Here is a 13,615-nt window from a genome sequence, read left to right as displayed (position 1 = left end):
AGCTTCTAAAATAAATAAGAATAGTTTATTTGTTCTTTAGTTTTGCTGAGCAAAGCATCTTTGGAGAAAGATGTAAGGAGTGTATGGAGTTAGGCATACAAAGTTCAGTGCTATAATAGGCTTAAGGTTTACAAATGGAGAAAAATGGTTTGGCTCATCTTGATTGCTTTCTGCAAAATACCTTCTGTTTCAGCTTGTCTTATTTGTTTCATGGGTGAGAGATAAAAGGAGAAACTTATCTTCCTCTCAAAGGTCACATCACAATTTAGCATTTCTTTATTAACCTGATAGTGGAGCCTGAAAGTCTGTGTTTTTTCAATGTTGTGTTGCTTGTGGTATGAGTCTTCAGTAATAGTCATTGTTATATCTGCTTACTAACGACACATTTCTAAATACTTATAAGACTTAATTAACTGTGAAGATTTTAGATTGTCTGCTAAAATATTAGGCTAAAATTCTGGGATCACCATTTTTTGTGTTACCTTTCATCAAAAAAAACGCAACTCTTTAGCTTTACAGACATGAACACTCACTTCACACAGGTGAGGTAGATAAGAAGTGCTTTCCACATTTTACAGATGGGGAAATCTGAGCAATTAACTGACTTGTCTGAAGTCATACGGCAAGTCAGTGGCAGAGCCAAGAATGGAACCTGAACTATTTCCAGTCCTGTGCTCTAACCACTGCACAGCATCCCTCCCTTAGGTAATTTTCTGACATGATGATGTTTGTATTTGGTGTATATGGTGGCTTTGAGAAGAGTATCAAATCAGCTAATATCAGTTACTGTTAAAAATTTTATGCAAGAAGCTGTTAGGTGTGTACAAAACATGTAAATTGTTGCAGAAGCTTTATATTGGGGTTGCTGCCTTTAGTCATGTGCTTCCAAAAATGTTAAAGCTAACGAGGTTAAGCTCCTGGGGAATGGGTTCTGTGATCATGTGTTTTCAGTTTACCTTTTTCAAACTGTAAGAGATGCCATTGAAAAACCTTTGTCACTGTTGTACCGAGCAAAATGCTTCTAGTTGGATAACTTAAAGGTAGAAATTTGCAAAATCCAAACTACTCTTTTAAATGCACCTGAATCATTAGTGCCTAGTGATAGCATGCAGGTGCAGAGTCCATTGACACAAACAGATGCCATGTTTATTCAAGGATGAAACTGGGCTTAGGAAACATTGAGGTGTTGCTGTCAGGATTGACAGCAATTTTTAAAACTTGAATGTGCAAGGATATAAATTACCCAAACCAAATTAATTTTCAGTTACCTTTGTTACTAGCATTGGCAAGTTGTGAGACTTGGACAAGATCAGACATGATGGCTAGAATTAGAATGAGGCAGACCTTGGGAATTGGGAACAGAAAGTAGTTTGTAATAATTCTCTAGATGAGTGCATGTGTAAAATTATTTTAGTGGACAGTAGATTCAGACAAATATGTTTAAAAACTTGTGCTGCTTAGCTTCTTCTATATTGTTTTATCTGCTCTATTTATTTGAGTTCTTTGGAAACCATTCCAGCTGTGTCTGGTATATTCTCCAGCTATCAATTTGTACCTAAACTTCAGAAGCAAAACAAATGTATCAGTGTGGAAATGAACATGTTGACCCATCTGTTTGAATTTTTTCCACTCATATAAAGAGAGCCAATAAAATCAGCAGAATGTGAAGCAGCAACAGAAAGAGCAAGGAAGAACTGATGAAATTATAATCTACCTCATTTTTATTATCAGATCTGTTTGTTCTACATCTTTTAAGATGGCATTCAACCAGAAAGCTGTTTTAAGGAGTAGCTGAAAGCAAGGACTCAGTTTCAGGCGGCTGGCTGATTGGCACATCCACTATATAAAACATACATAAGACAGTACATAATTTTGTATTTGTGTTATATATTACAAATATTATATCAGCTTATTCTGCCTATCTTTTATTCACTTGGACACTGTCATTTTACTGACTGAATGATTTAGAAAAAGGTCTTAAGGCCCTTTACTCATTCTTGCAACATAGCCAAGCAATTTGGGAGAAAAGTCAGGTCTTACCTAATAACATATCTTGAGCTTGCAACAAATTAAAGCATGCATTAAGCCTGCAAAGAATAATGCAGACATAGTTTTAAAATTTTGTTTCCTTTAGGGCTTTTGTACAAGTGAGCACATTATGAAGCTGTGTGAGTCTTAGAGCTAAGAATCAGGAGGTCAGATTCAGGGAGAGAAAATAATTTAGACTTCAAAGCTGCTGTACACAGCATGATAGTATTTACAAGAGTTGTGGATAAATGCATAATCTATCCAGGTTAAAAAAAAATAGAAGAAAAGGCCAGGATCTGAAGTATTTAAGACAACTTTCCTATAATTATTATTCAGAAATTTCTATGTCGTGGCTTTGTCTAGAAGAGTAACTTGCAGTTTTAGGCACTTTGGTAAATAGAGCTAGATGCAGCCCTTGCTGATCTCACCTAGTGAGGTTTTGAATTTTCCAAGGGTTGATGGGCTCTGAAACCAGACAGCTAAACCACAGCTCCTTCAGTCAACAAATATTGTAGCTGCCTTCTCTATCTTGTTTATCTGTTAGGCTCTGAATTACAGGAGTACATTAGCTTGGCAATTGTATCCATCCTCAGGAAACCTTGAAACTCCTATGTGCCTTGGAAAGTCACTTGTATAGATCCATGTTTCTTTCCTTCCAGTAAAGTCTGACAGCTTTTTAGTTAGGAACATTTTCTTCGTCATGGCTTACTGTAAAAGCAGAGCAGTCTTTTCCTTACTAGCAGGTAACAGCATATCCACACCAAGCTTGTTGATCCTGATGCCCCAGGTAGCAAGGAAAGTGCTTATGTCCTGTATGCCACCTTGGTATAATCATAGCTCTTGAAAATGTCTTGATGCTCAGTAACAGCAAAATCCATAAACACAGTTTGGAAGACAAGTTCAGCTCAGTTGGTTTTGTTCAGGTTTTTAAAGCTGTCTTGAGGATGTTGTTGCATTGAATCCTCTCATGGCACCTGGGGTTCTGTAGTGCTGACACGCAGCCTCTGCTCCAGAGACTTTGTTGCAAATTTCAGGACCTGACTGGGAGAAACAAAAAGTGATTCTGTTTAAAGAGGAATAACATAGTTACTTTGAGTATAAAACACAGGAAGAAGCACAGTTTATAAGATGGTGCTTCTTATTCCATAAGAAAAAAAAAAAAAAAAGGAAATTGGTAGCTAGTGTCTGCAGTGTTTTTTTGAGTAGAGAACAGGTAATTCTGGACAACTTGAAAATGAAATAATTAGCTAGGTCATCCCAAGCTTAGAGATGTTAGGAGAAAACTAAATCCGTCTCCCTTTTCTTCTTTCTCTTGCTCTCTGGAATTGAACAGATCCTTTTTCTGCTACTGTTGATAGTGTTGATGATGCCATTCCAAACCTAAATCCTTTCCTTACAAAAACTAACGATGCTGCTCATCTGTCTGTGTCTTCTGATGTATCTACTTTCACCAGTAGGACACCCACACATGAAATGTTTGTTGGTAAAGTACCATTTTAAACTAATTTCCTATTTCCTAAAACTTTTAACATTATTTTAGTTTCTAAAATATATTTTTGGGGCCTTTCAGAAACTAAAAGCTGATCATTTGGGGCTGGTTTTGTGCTATGTAAGAATTTGATTTAGTAACTGTACCATGAAAATGGTGTTAAAATCCTTGCTTGGCTGCCTAGATGGGATTCTAACCTGATGTAAAGAAACAGTTACAGTCAGAGCAGTTGCTTGAGTGCAGTTTTACAAAGTCTCTTGTACGAGAATTTTAAGGTAAAATACTGCATCTGTCTGAGAAGGAAAAGAAAATGCTACTATGTTCTTCCTCAGGTTGAAATGTTCTTTTTAAACAAAGGAGCTTAATCTGACTTTTTTGATAGTGGATGTTTTTGCCCCAGTCATGCTGTCATTAACAAAGCTGATAAAGCTATGCACATATTGATACATAATCTACTCAGACTGTTTGCCTATGGGGCAATAAACTAAAAACTCACCTGTCAAAAACTGTTCACATCTTACTTTGGAGATGGTTCAGCATGGCTGTCTCACTAATCCTTTCAACATTTGTGTTGGTGCAGCTCTATAGTAATTTGATTACTTTTCAATATGATGATTCAGTTTGTTTTCATCGACAAAAAAATCAACTAATTACATGTCAGTTCTAATACACAAAGCTCCGTTTAAAGACCGTTGTACACTACAGTCTGTATTTATGCTGGTAGAACCCCCCTAGACTTGATCAAAGAAAAATACAGGCTCTTAAAACAAAGAGGGTGTTTTTATACCTCTGATACTTCTTAAGAGAGGTAAGACAAAGGGATGATATCTTTAAAGATATTCATACTACCTATACTTTGTCACCTTAGCTAACTAGTTTCCTAGCTTGTCTGTCTTTAATGTAAAGACAAAGCAAGCAAGATAAATATCTTTTTAAAGATATATAAAATACTTTAAATTGGTATTGCTGTGTGATAATCTGTATTTTCCATGCTTTCAATGAAATTTGTATGGTTCATGTAGATGTAGAATAATTATTTGAAATACAGCTGGGTTTTTAGTAGGATGATTATTTAGTCAGATTAGTTTCCCCTGTATAACTTGTTCTGCAGTCACACAAAAAGTTGCAGCAGTGCAGGGCTGTGAACAAGGACTCTGAGTTTTTGTGGTGCTTGCTGGTCTTTGTAGTATTTATCACAGGACAGTTTTGAAGTCACTGGAAATGGATGGCATTGATACATTGCATTCCCTTCCAGTGTCTCATGCTCTAAGGATATATCTTGAACCAAAGGGTGGCCTCCTGACACATTGATTTGGGAAATGTAGATGCAGTTTTAGCTGTAGCACAATCAAGGCACTATGATGATGTGAATGTGGATTTAAAATAACTCTCTCTGGTTCTTTAGATCATTACAATCCATTTACTCAACTAAATCCCTTTGTGGCAACCAAATATGAATATACTTCAGGTATAAGAAAAATGCCTTGAAGCTTTTACACTCATTTCTTCCAAGGGTGTAAAACATGGCATTTGATTGGGGAAAAAAAAAAGTTTTCATCCTAACGTAGCTATTCCTTGGAAAGTGTGCTTTCCCCTTTTGTGTTAGAGATTGTGTAAACTTGTTTCTTACTGTCTGTCTGATGTGTACTGATTTCATTCCATTGGTTCTGTGTTATTAGACTATATGTGTATTTATAGACTGATGTGAAATTGAAGTTTTGAATAGCAGATAAACAGTGTATCTTGGTTCTCTTTCTGTAACTCTTCCTCTTCTCCTTTCCTGGCTTTCTCTCTTGTGTGATACTCTCTATCAGATTCTTTTTGTGGTCCTCAAGCTTACCCTAACGCTTCTCATTTCCGCAATGAGCCTTCTTCCGTAGCTGGTCTATTTGGAGGTAGGTAATGGGATACAGCCTTATCACACACACAGAAGTTTGAATGTGTTGTGTGCCTAGAACTAGTAGGCATGTTCTTGACTACAGAAGTGCCTTGTTGTAGTGGCTCCAACTATTATTTGTGTGCTTGTGCCAGGTGTGTGGTCACAAATGGTATGTATTTTTTCAGTTTGTGCCAAACTAAGGCTTATTTAGTCTAAACATGAAATGAGTATCTCCCCATTTCAGGATCTCTTGTAGTTTACTTGTTGATACGTACCACACAAAAGACATGCATGTTTATAAGTATCTTCTCATCTTGCTCTATGTCATTTTTTTAAGATAAAGGGATTGGGATGTTCGTGCTGCTTATGGCAATTTTGTTGGTATATTACTCTTAAACAGTGCACTAAACTAGTGTTATGCTTTGCAACAGAACAGGAGAAAGAGGTCTTTGCTGCATTGAAGTACTGGCTAATCATTTGTGCAACTTGTCATGTCTGTGTAGTAACCCTGTACTGGTGCTGACTCTGGAGCACCGTCCTGATAGTTGCTAGAGAGACTGGGCTGTCAAAACCAGGTTGAACAGGTTGTGTTAACATTGCTGCAATGCAAGGTTTAAGAATACCTTCAGTAAATGGTTTGTGGAAGGCTTAGTTCTTAAAAGCCCAATAAAGTCACATTTTGGTTTAGTGTCTTTGTATAAAAATTAGTGAGAGTCATTTAACAAGATGTTAAATACTACAAATGACTCTGTTCCCTTACTTCCATATTCAAAAAGCAGAATTATTAGTTTCTGTCAAGTCTTGACACTCAAAGAAGCTCCATTAAAAATACTGACCTTTGCACCTTTCAAAATATCCCTGTTAAACAAAATGCCCTGGCTTGGTGGTTGATATCAAGAGTAGGATTTGATCTTTCTCAGAGGCTGATTCAAAGGAGTCCTGTATGTTGTTTTGTCTTGGAGATTGTCTCATCTTAATTTCATAAAACTTGAAACTTCTAAAATGTGAGAGCAGGAAACTCAGCTTGTTTCAGTTGAGGCTGTTTGCTAAAGCAAAATATGAGCTATTGTAAGTCAAGTTTTCTATTGGTACAGGCACGGTTTTAAGAGTTGCAGAACATCCCATCAAAGGAATTCCTATCTACAGTTCAGAGTCTCTGAAATGGCTTGTTACAACTTGATGGTATATTTGTCATAAAGATACTCATTTTGGTTTGTTGATTATTTACTCTCTCTTTTCCCACATTACTCCTTCCCATGTTTTGCTGTATGCTGTTTACTTTGATTTGTTTTTAATGAAAACTACATTGTGTGAATTTTAGTGATGGAGTTAGGAGTCTTATGTTCCTTTAAGACTAAAAGGAGCAAGTAACCCAAATTTTGTTTCTTTTCTGTGAAGTTTATGTTCTGGAATAACATACCATAGTTACTAATTTTTTTAGGTGAAGTGTGACTCATTTCAGAAAAACAGTAAGATTGAAATGAGGTGCTGTCCCAGCAAGAGAAACGAAATCCAAGTTTTCTTTGTTGGTTATTTCTACCCACTGCAATGTTTTACTGTTGAGGTAGCTGTGATCCTTTCATTTCTCCATGTCATCATATTTTTTATTAGAAACCAGAAGAGCTAGTTTTCAAGATGGCATTGCATTTTTTTATTTTTGGTGCTTTTCATATAAAGCAATAATTACTTCTGTTATTGCCTGAATACCAAGGTGATGCACATGCACGTACTTGTGTGTGATCATAAATAACATTAAAGAAATAGGACAAACAAATGGCTATTACCTTCTGTATCACTAAACTATCAAATTAATGCTGCTGACCATAGTATGCAGTGCTTCGTACTGCAATAAATTTTCAGTATTGAAAAATAATTGTGTATCTGTAAAACGCTATAGATACATGGGAGACAAATTTAGTAAGTTTAGACAGCACTAGGAGTTGAAATGTGCCTGTGCCTCCCCATATCTTGTCATAATTTCTAGAAATTTGACAGCAAAACATGGTCAACTGCAAAATTTGTATCCATAAATAAGAGCTATGAAAATGATTAGTATTAAGAGTGTCTAATCAAAGGCATTACTAGCTCAGGCACCTTGGGATGGTTTGGATCTTACACCAGTTGCATCTAAGAGAATTGCTGGATTAATATAAAGAATGGAGGGAATAATCTTCATTCAGTTAATCGTGAAACAGATTCCACACTAAACAGCTTCTTTTCCTGGAGAAGCATGGTGACTTTTGCCTCAGTAATTGTATTGTAAGTATATGGTAAAAGAATAAGGAAAGTGTCAATAATTAATAGAGATTTAGCAGTTGCAGGGGAGAGTCCTTTGTGGCCTGTCTGTCCAGTTTTTGAGACAAAATCTTTCTTTGGAGGAGTAACTTCAAATAAAGACTAAATAATCTGCTCAGTGTCAGGGTGTAATCTGGATTTTGAGGTATTCATAGTCTTTCTGCAGTGCTGAAATATTTATTTGGCTTGTCTTGCATAAAGGTGGTTTTGTGGGAAATGCTGTATAAAAACCATTCAATTTCTTTCTTTTTTTTTCCCCACAGGGTTCACTCCATCTCCCGTTGCTCAACCACAGCCATCAGCTGGCCTTAATGTTGACTTTGAGTCTGTGTTTGGAAACAAATCTTCTAATGTTGTCCCAGATTCTGGTGGTAAGGCACTTGCTAAAATAAATGACTCATGTCCTTTCCTTTAATTTATTTTATTTTTGAGGTATAAATCTCTTAATCTGTATTTACTTACACTACTGGGACAGAGTTTTAGCTGAATAAAAGAAAGATGATTTTAAAAGGTCAATAGCAGCATTAATCAAATAATTTTTTCTTCCAGACTATGTCTTCACTCTGCTAAAATGTTTACACTGATTTCCCTCACTTAAATATTTTGTGCATTAAAACTTCACGCAATGAAAAGCCTTCATTTTTATATTCTGTCAGCTGAAATTAAGTCTGTATTTGTAGAGTGTGGTTGGAAGAGGCAAATTTGCATCTTCGTTTTATATATCTGCAACGTGGTTTTTGGCACCACTTTGCCTCCTCTTTTGACATTAAAATTGCTTTGGAAAATGATCACTTAATACACAGTTAATATGGATTGCAGTCATAGTGCTCCTTCTGTTCTTTAGAGCATCTGGAAAGTAAATATTTTCTGATCTTTTGCCATCAGACTCTTGACATTGGATTTTTTTGTGAGCCAGTGATTTGCTAAAAGCAAATACATACATGTTTTTGTAAGATTGAAACTCTTCATAATTTTTATTTTGTTTAACATTTTGATTGTTTTACAGTCATTATGAATCTGTTTCATGTAAAATTGTGTCACATAGGTTAAACCACTGAAGTAAAATCTTTTTTACATAGTAAAGGTCTCCTTTATCAAGAGGCATAATAAGTTTTGTCATTCTATTATAGAGTAGCATCACCAGTTTAAATTTTGTATTTAGCCATTGTGTTGACCTTGCTGTCTTTTTAATTGAATGTCCTGACATTTGTGGGAGGCCTAATCACTAATCACTTATGTTTCTCATTCCAAGGCTTTGATGAACTAGGTGGTCTCCTAAAACCAACAGTGGCCTCTCAAAACCAGAGTCTTCCAGTTGCCAAAGTACCGCCTAATAAATTAGTGTCAGATGATCTGGATTCATCTTTAGCCAATCTTGTAGGCAGTAAGTATGGAACCACTAACATGTAAATACTGACTTCTTTTAAACAAACAGAATTTCAGTAGTTTCTTTTTCTCCCTTGTGACAGATTTGGGCATTGGAAATGGAACTACTAAAAAGTGAGTATGCTTCATCAGAAGCTGAGCATTTGGATTTTCATGATAGTAAATTTTCATGAATGTACATGTTGAAACCTGTGCATAACAACATAATGTTAACCTTCAGAGCACACGTGGGACTTTACTTCTTGTACAAGGTATAATGACTTGTTGAGAGTTTTTGGAAGGTGACTGTAGACTGAGTGACAGTGGTAGTGACAGTGGTAGCAGCAGGCTAGGTGTCCTGTCTCTGATTCCATTCAGACTTGAGGTATATTAAAAAAATGAGTTCATCAAAATGTTTCTTCGTAGTTGTTGCAGGTAATCATAACACACCTTAATACTTGGTGTGATCTGAGTGGGAGCAGAGCAGTATTAAAGATAGTGAAACTGCAACCTCAGTCTTGAGGCTGACCTTTAGACAAGTGAGTTTTGAAGCAGGGTGTGTGTATTCAAGCGTAGTGAACATCTGCTCTAGCAGCAAAGTTGAGAAATGGGATTGGCAAATTTCAAGCTTATTGGGAGCATCTTCTCCAACTCTGAAATCATTCAGAAATCTAATACGCTGCCTTGAAATCTAACTCAACGGTGTTGACCGAAGGGGAGTCAGATACACTAACTTACCTGTTCTGGGGAATGTGACTGAAATGCTGAGGGGGCTCATGCTGAACATCATACCTTACCTTTGCAAGCCAAAATACGTTGTCACGAAACTTTTTATCAACTCCTGTGCTAAATAGGCTTCATTAATAAAAGAAGCCTTATTCCCCAAGTGGAAATGGTGTTTGCCTGAAGAAGCTTTATAAGAAAGTCCAATGTTTTCTAACAATTCTTAAAAAACTTTTATTTGAAGTGATGTAAACTGGACTCAGCCAGGTGAAAAGAAACTAACAGGTGGTTCCAACTGGCAACCCAAGATTGCACCTACAACTGCGTGGAACGCTCCAACATTGGTAAGCAAATGCTCATTTCAAAATAGTGAGTTCCCTGCAACTTAGATGTGCTGGGTGATGTATAATGGATGAATTTGAAAATGGTCTATAGTTGCAGTAAAAGGGTAATAGAAAACTGAAGAAGTGGTTGGTTGGAAGTTTGTACTGCTGAGGTTTGTTTTTCTTGGCTGTGTGATTCCAGGAAATAATGTGATGTGATGTGTGCAGGTTTAGCACAAACTTCAGTAGTGTTTGAGCAGCCTCCCTCATGGTGAGGTAGGGGTCTCTGGGTTTCACTCGAGGGACTTTTCAAGTGCATGTAGAGACAGGATAAGGGGCAATGGCTTTGAATTGACAGAGATCAGGTTTAGATTAGATATTACAAAGAAATTCTTTACTGTGAGGGTGGTGAGGCACTGGCACAGGTTGTCGAGAGAAGCTGTGGATGCTTCATCCCTGGAAATGTTCAATGCCAGGCTGGATGGAGCTTTGAGCAACTTGGTCTAGTGAGAGGTGTCCCTGCTTATGGCAGGGGAGTTGAAACTAGATGGTCATCAAAGTGCTTTCCAATCCAAACCAATCTATGAGTTTGCGACATAGAACTCTGAATTCCAAGGAGTGAGGAGTCTAGAAAGTAAGTCTGAAAGTGTCCTTGGGTGCACTGATAGGTCATGCATCATTACATTGTAACTCGGCCTGCTCTGCGAGTGGGTCCCACTGATCCTTGCAGAGGTGTCTGTGGCTACAGCTTTCCTAATGTACATAACTACTGCTTTCCTGCCCCAGTGTGTGCAGTTGTTTCTAATCCATGTCAGTTTTGATGAACAAGTTCATGTCTATTTTAACAGGCAATATTGACAAGGATTTTGGGGTAGCAGTGTAGGGGGAGGGCTTTTAATTACATGTTAAGACTTCACAGAAGTAGTTTTCACAATGTTCACAGAACATTTTTGCATGTGAATCCTACTCACCCTTTCACCAATGACCTGGAGAGCTGTACATGGACAGAACAGGTAACAAACCACCCCCAAGGATTTATTGCATCTGACTCTGACTGGGGGAGGTTGAATCCGCAGTGTAGTAAGGCAGCAGTGTAGATTTGCAAAGATAGAGCTTGTCTCCCTGGATCTGCCACCTCTTTCTACCAGGTGTCCCCTATCAACTCACTACATTTCTGTGGGGAGAAATGTTTGTGGATCTTACTGGAGGGTGTGTAGATATTGAAGAAATTGTAACTACTTACCTGCTCTAATGACTGGTGGTTTGAGTTTACCTGTGTGCTTGAATCTGTTTAATAACTCGTGTCTTATATCTACATCTTGTGATAAGTCATTACATTTAACAGCTTTTATTATTGAGAGATACTGTTGAGACACTTCCTGTGAAACTGTTCTATTAACATAAAAAACTTGAAAAAGGAAGAATATAAAGGAAAAAAAAAAGCTTTGTTTTCCTCTGCTGGTCCATTTATTGTGGAGTTGCTGCTGCTTGCTAAATAAATATGCTTTTGAAAATCATTGGTGAAAAAGGCATATACCAAATAAATGGACTATGCAAACCAGTGTTAAAGCTAATAATGATGGCAGTATCACAGGTATGTTGTCTCAGTGAATGACTTGAATTACAAGAATGTGTTGGAGTAAACATTTAATGTATTTGTGAACTAAAATGCTATCTGTGTATATTCTGTTGTGTAAGTATTTGCTTCTAATCCAGTGTTATTGCATTATGTAATTGTTCTCCCTGGGAAATACAGAATGGCATGCATTTTCCACAATACGTAAGTGAAACAACCCACAGCCTTTTTGCAATCGACTGGCATGCTGATATTAACCACTGCTGTTGCAGAATCTCATAACCTCCTTGCTATTTACACATTTCTCATTTGAAAATCTTTGGTGTGCCAAAAATTGAGCTTTTCCTAGCATACACGAACTTCATAGGTGGTGTGCAGGCTCTTGACTCGAATGATGGCATGGGAAATACCAAGATTATTTTTCCTTGCTTTAAACTGTGTCATCTGCTGCCAGAGAGCTGGGGTGTGTGTCTGTGCTGCCTTTAATGCATTTGGTGAATTCTGAATGAAGATAAAAATATTGTGTTTGAATAACTGCATGAAACCTCACAGGCTTCTGTTATACGTGACACTTGATCCACATTTATGGTAGATCTTGATTTTTTTTTTTTTAAGTTATTTTTTAAGTGGGGAGAGACCAATATGTCATGAATGCTCATATGAAAAAAGAAAATTAATGTAGATAGTTTACAGAGGGCAAGAAATACCCTGTGCTTGCTGTCTGAGAAACACAGGCTTTCATTTCAAAGGACTTTTTTCTTTATGTCAACAGTGATATTGGTCTTTCCCTGTATTCTGTTTTTATTCCAGGGTAACTCTAAGGGTGGTAGGTCCATATTTGAGCACTCAAAAATAAGTTTATTCAGCATGTTTGTGTAGGTGTGTGTACACAAGCAAAACAAAAAAAACCACCAACCTGTAATTTTCAGGATTGCTTTGCCCACTGTGTACAATATATGGTGAATACACTGTCCAGATGATTCTCTATCTGTACTCATGGCAATTGAAATGCCAGTTGCCCTGGCTCTACTATAAGAAAAAACAGCTGATACCTTAGAATTGAATTCAGAAGCAGCTTTCCTGATGTCCTATTCTTGATGAAACAGTTTATGTGCTTTAATTAGTTCAGTATGATTAATGGTTTATCATTTGCCTCTTTTCTGTAGCAGTAATGTCTGTGTACTAAAAAATGCTTATGGTGTTTGTCTTGAATAGAAATCCCCAAAGTAAGAGCATGAAAATTACTGGTTTTTTTCTAGAAGGGGAGACTAACAGGAAGGGGAGTGGATAGACAGCAAGCTCTCTGGATATCTATAAGCAGCAGTTTAGTCTGGAAAAAAATCCAATTCTTTTGTCCTTGCAATAGTTAATATTAATTTAGAAAGTGGATAATAAACTGTAGAATAAAGAATATGGCTAAGAGATGAAGAACTGTCTTTATTTATCTTTCTAAGAGATATCAGCTGTTTTTCTACCTATATATTGCCAAGCTGGTTACAAAACATAGGTTCACTCCAGGTTTTGTCTGTTGACAGCAATTGTACTGTACTTTCATAAAAGTACAGTACAGTCAGGGTAATATAAACATATCTGCCAAGTACTAAGACGACTTTTAGCATGTTCAAATTCAGTGTATGAAACAAGTGAGGTAGAGGGAATGCAAGCTGGCATTCCTGTAAGAGTCTAATTTATCTCACAGCCTGCTAGGAGAATCCCCATAGTGTACACATCCTGGCTAAAGAGGATTCCTGTAAATGTCAGCAGAAGCAATGGTCATTTGGTCTTTCAGTCTTTCAAATTCTCTCTTAAGACTCCTTGTGTACCATTACTCCTTGTGTACCATTACTTTGAAATATAAGTACATACTTCATGGGATTAAAAAAGTGCTTCTGCTTCATGAATATTTTCTCTCAGACTTCTCTGAGTCTTGTACTGTG

At 36.9% G+C, this 13,615-nt stretch overlaps 1 protein-coding gene across 6 annotated transcripts in view; it reads left to right on the top strand.

The window, feature by feature from the left end:
* PICALM (phosphatidylinositol binding clathrin assembly protein) overlaps positions 1 to 13,615 on the top strand; it is a 66,915-nt gene that overhangs the window by 41,867 nt on the left and 11,433 nt on the right. For 2 of the 6 annotated variants that reach the window (XM_085065959.1, XM_085065964.1), the window contains exons 13-19: positions 3,362 to 3,511; positions 5,332 to 5,412; positions 7,955 to 8,062; positions 8,944 to 9,075; positions 9,161 to 9,191; positions 10,024 to 10,123; positions 11,859 to 11,882. In XM_085065959.1, the coding sequence (XP_084922085.1) occupies positions 3,362 to 3,511; positions 5,332 to 5,412; positions 7,955 to 8,062; positions 8,944 to 9,075; positions 9,161 to 9,191; positions 10,024 to 10,123; positions 11,859 to 11,882 (626 nt within the window). The remainder of the gene's footprint in view (positions 1 to 3,361; positions 3,512 to 5,331; positions 5,413 to 7,954; positions 8,063 to 8,943; positions 9,076 to 9,160; positions 9,192 to 10,023; positions 10,124 to 11,858; positions 11,883 to 13,615) is intronic. The other 4 variants (XM_085065979.1, XM_085065986.1, XM_085065969.1 and 1 more) reach the window with 3 other exon arrangements.

This window comes from Lichenostomus cassidix, chromosome 1 (genome assembly GCF_008360975.1).
Source record: "Lichenostomus cassidix isolate B80296 chromosome 1, HeHo_3.0, whole genome shotgun sequence".
Lineage (NCBI taxonomy): Eukaryota > Metazoa > Chordata > Aves > Passeriformes > Meliphagidae > Lichenostomus > Lichenostomus cassidix.
Note: the sequence above shows the minus strand (reverse complement) of the source record. Positions and strands in the feature narration are given on the sequence as shown.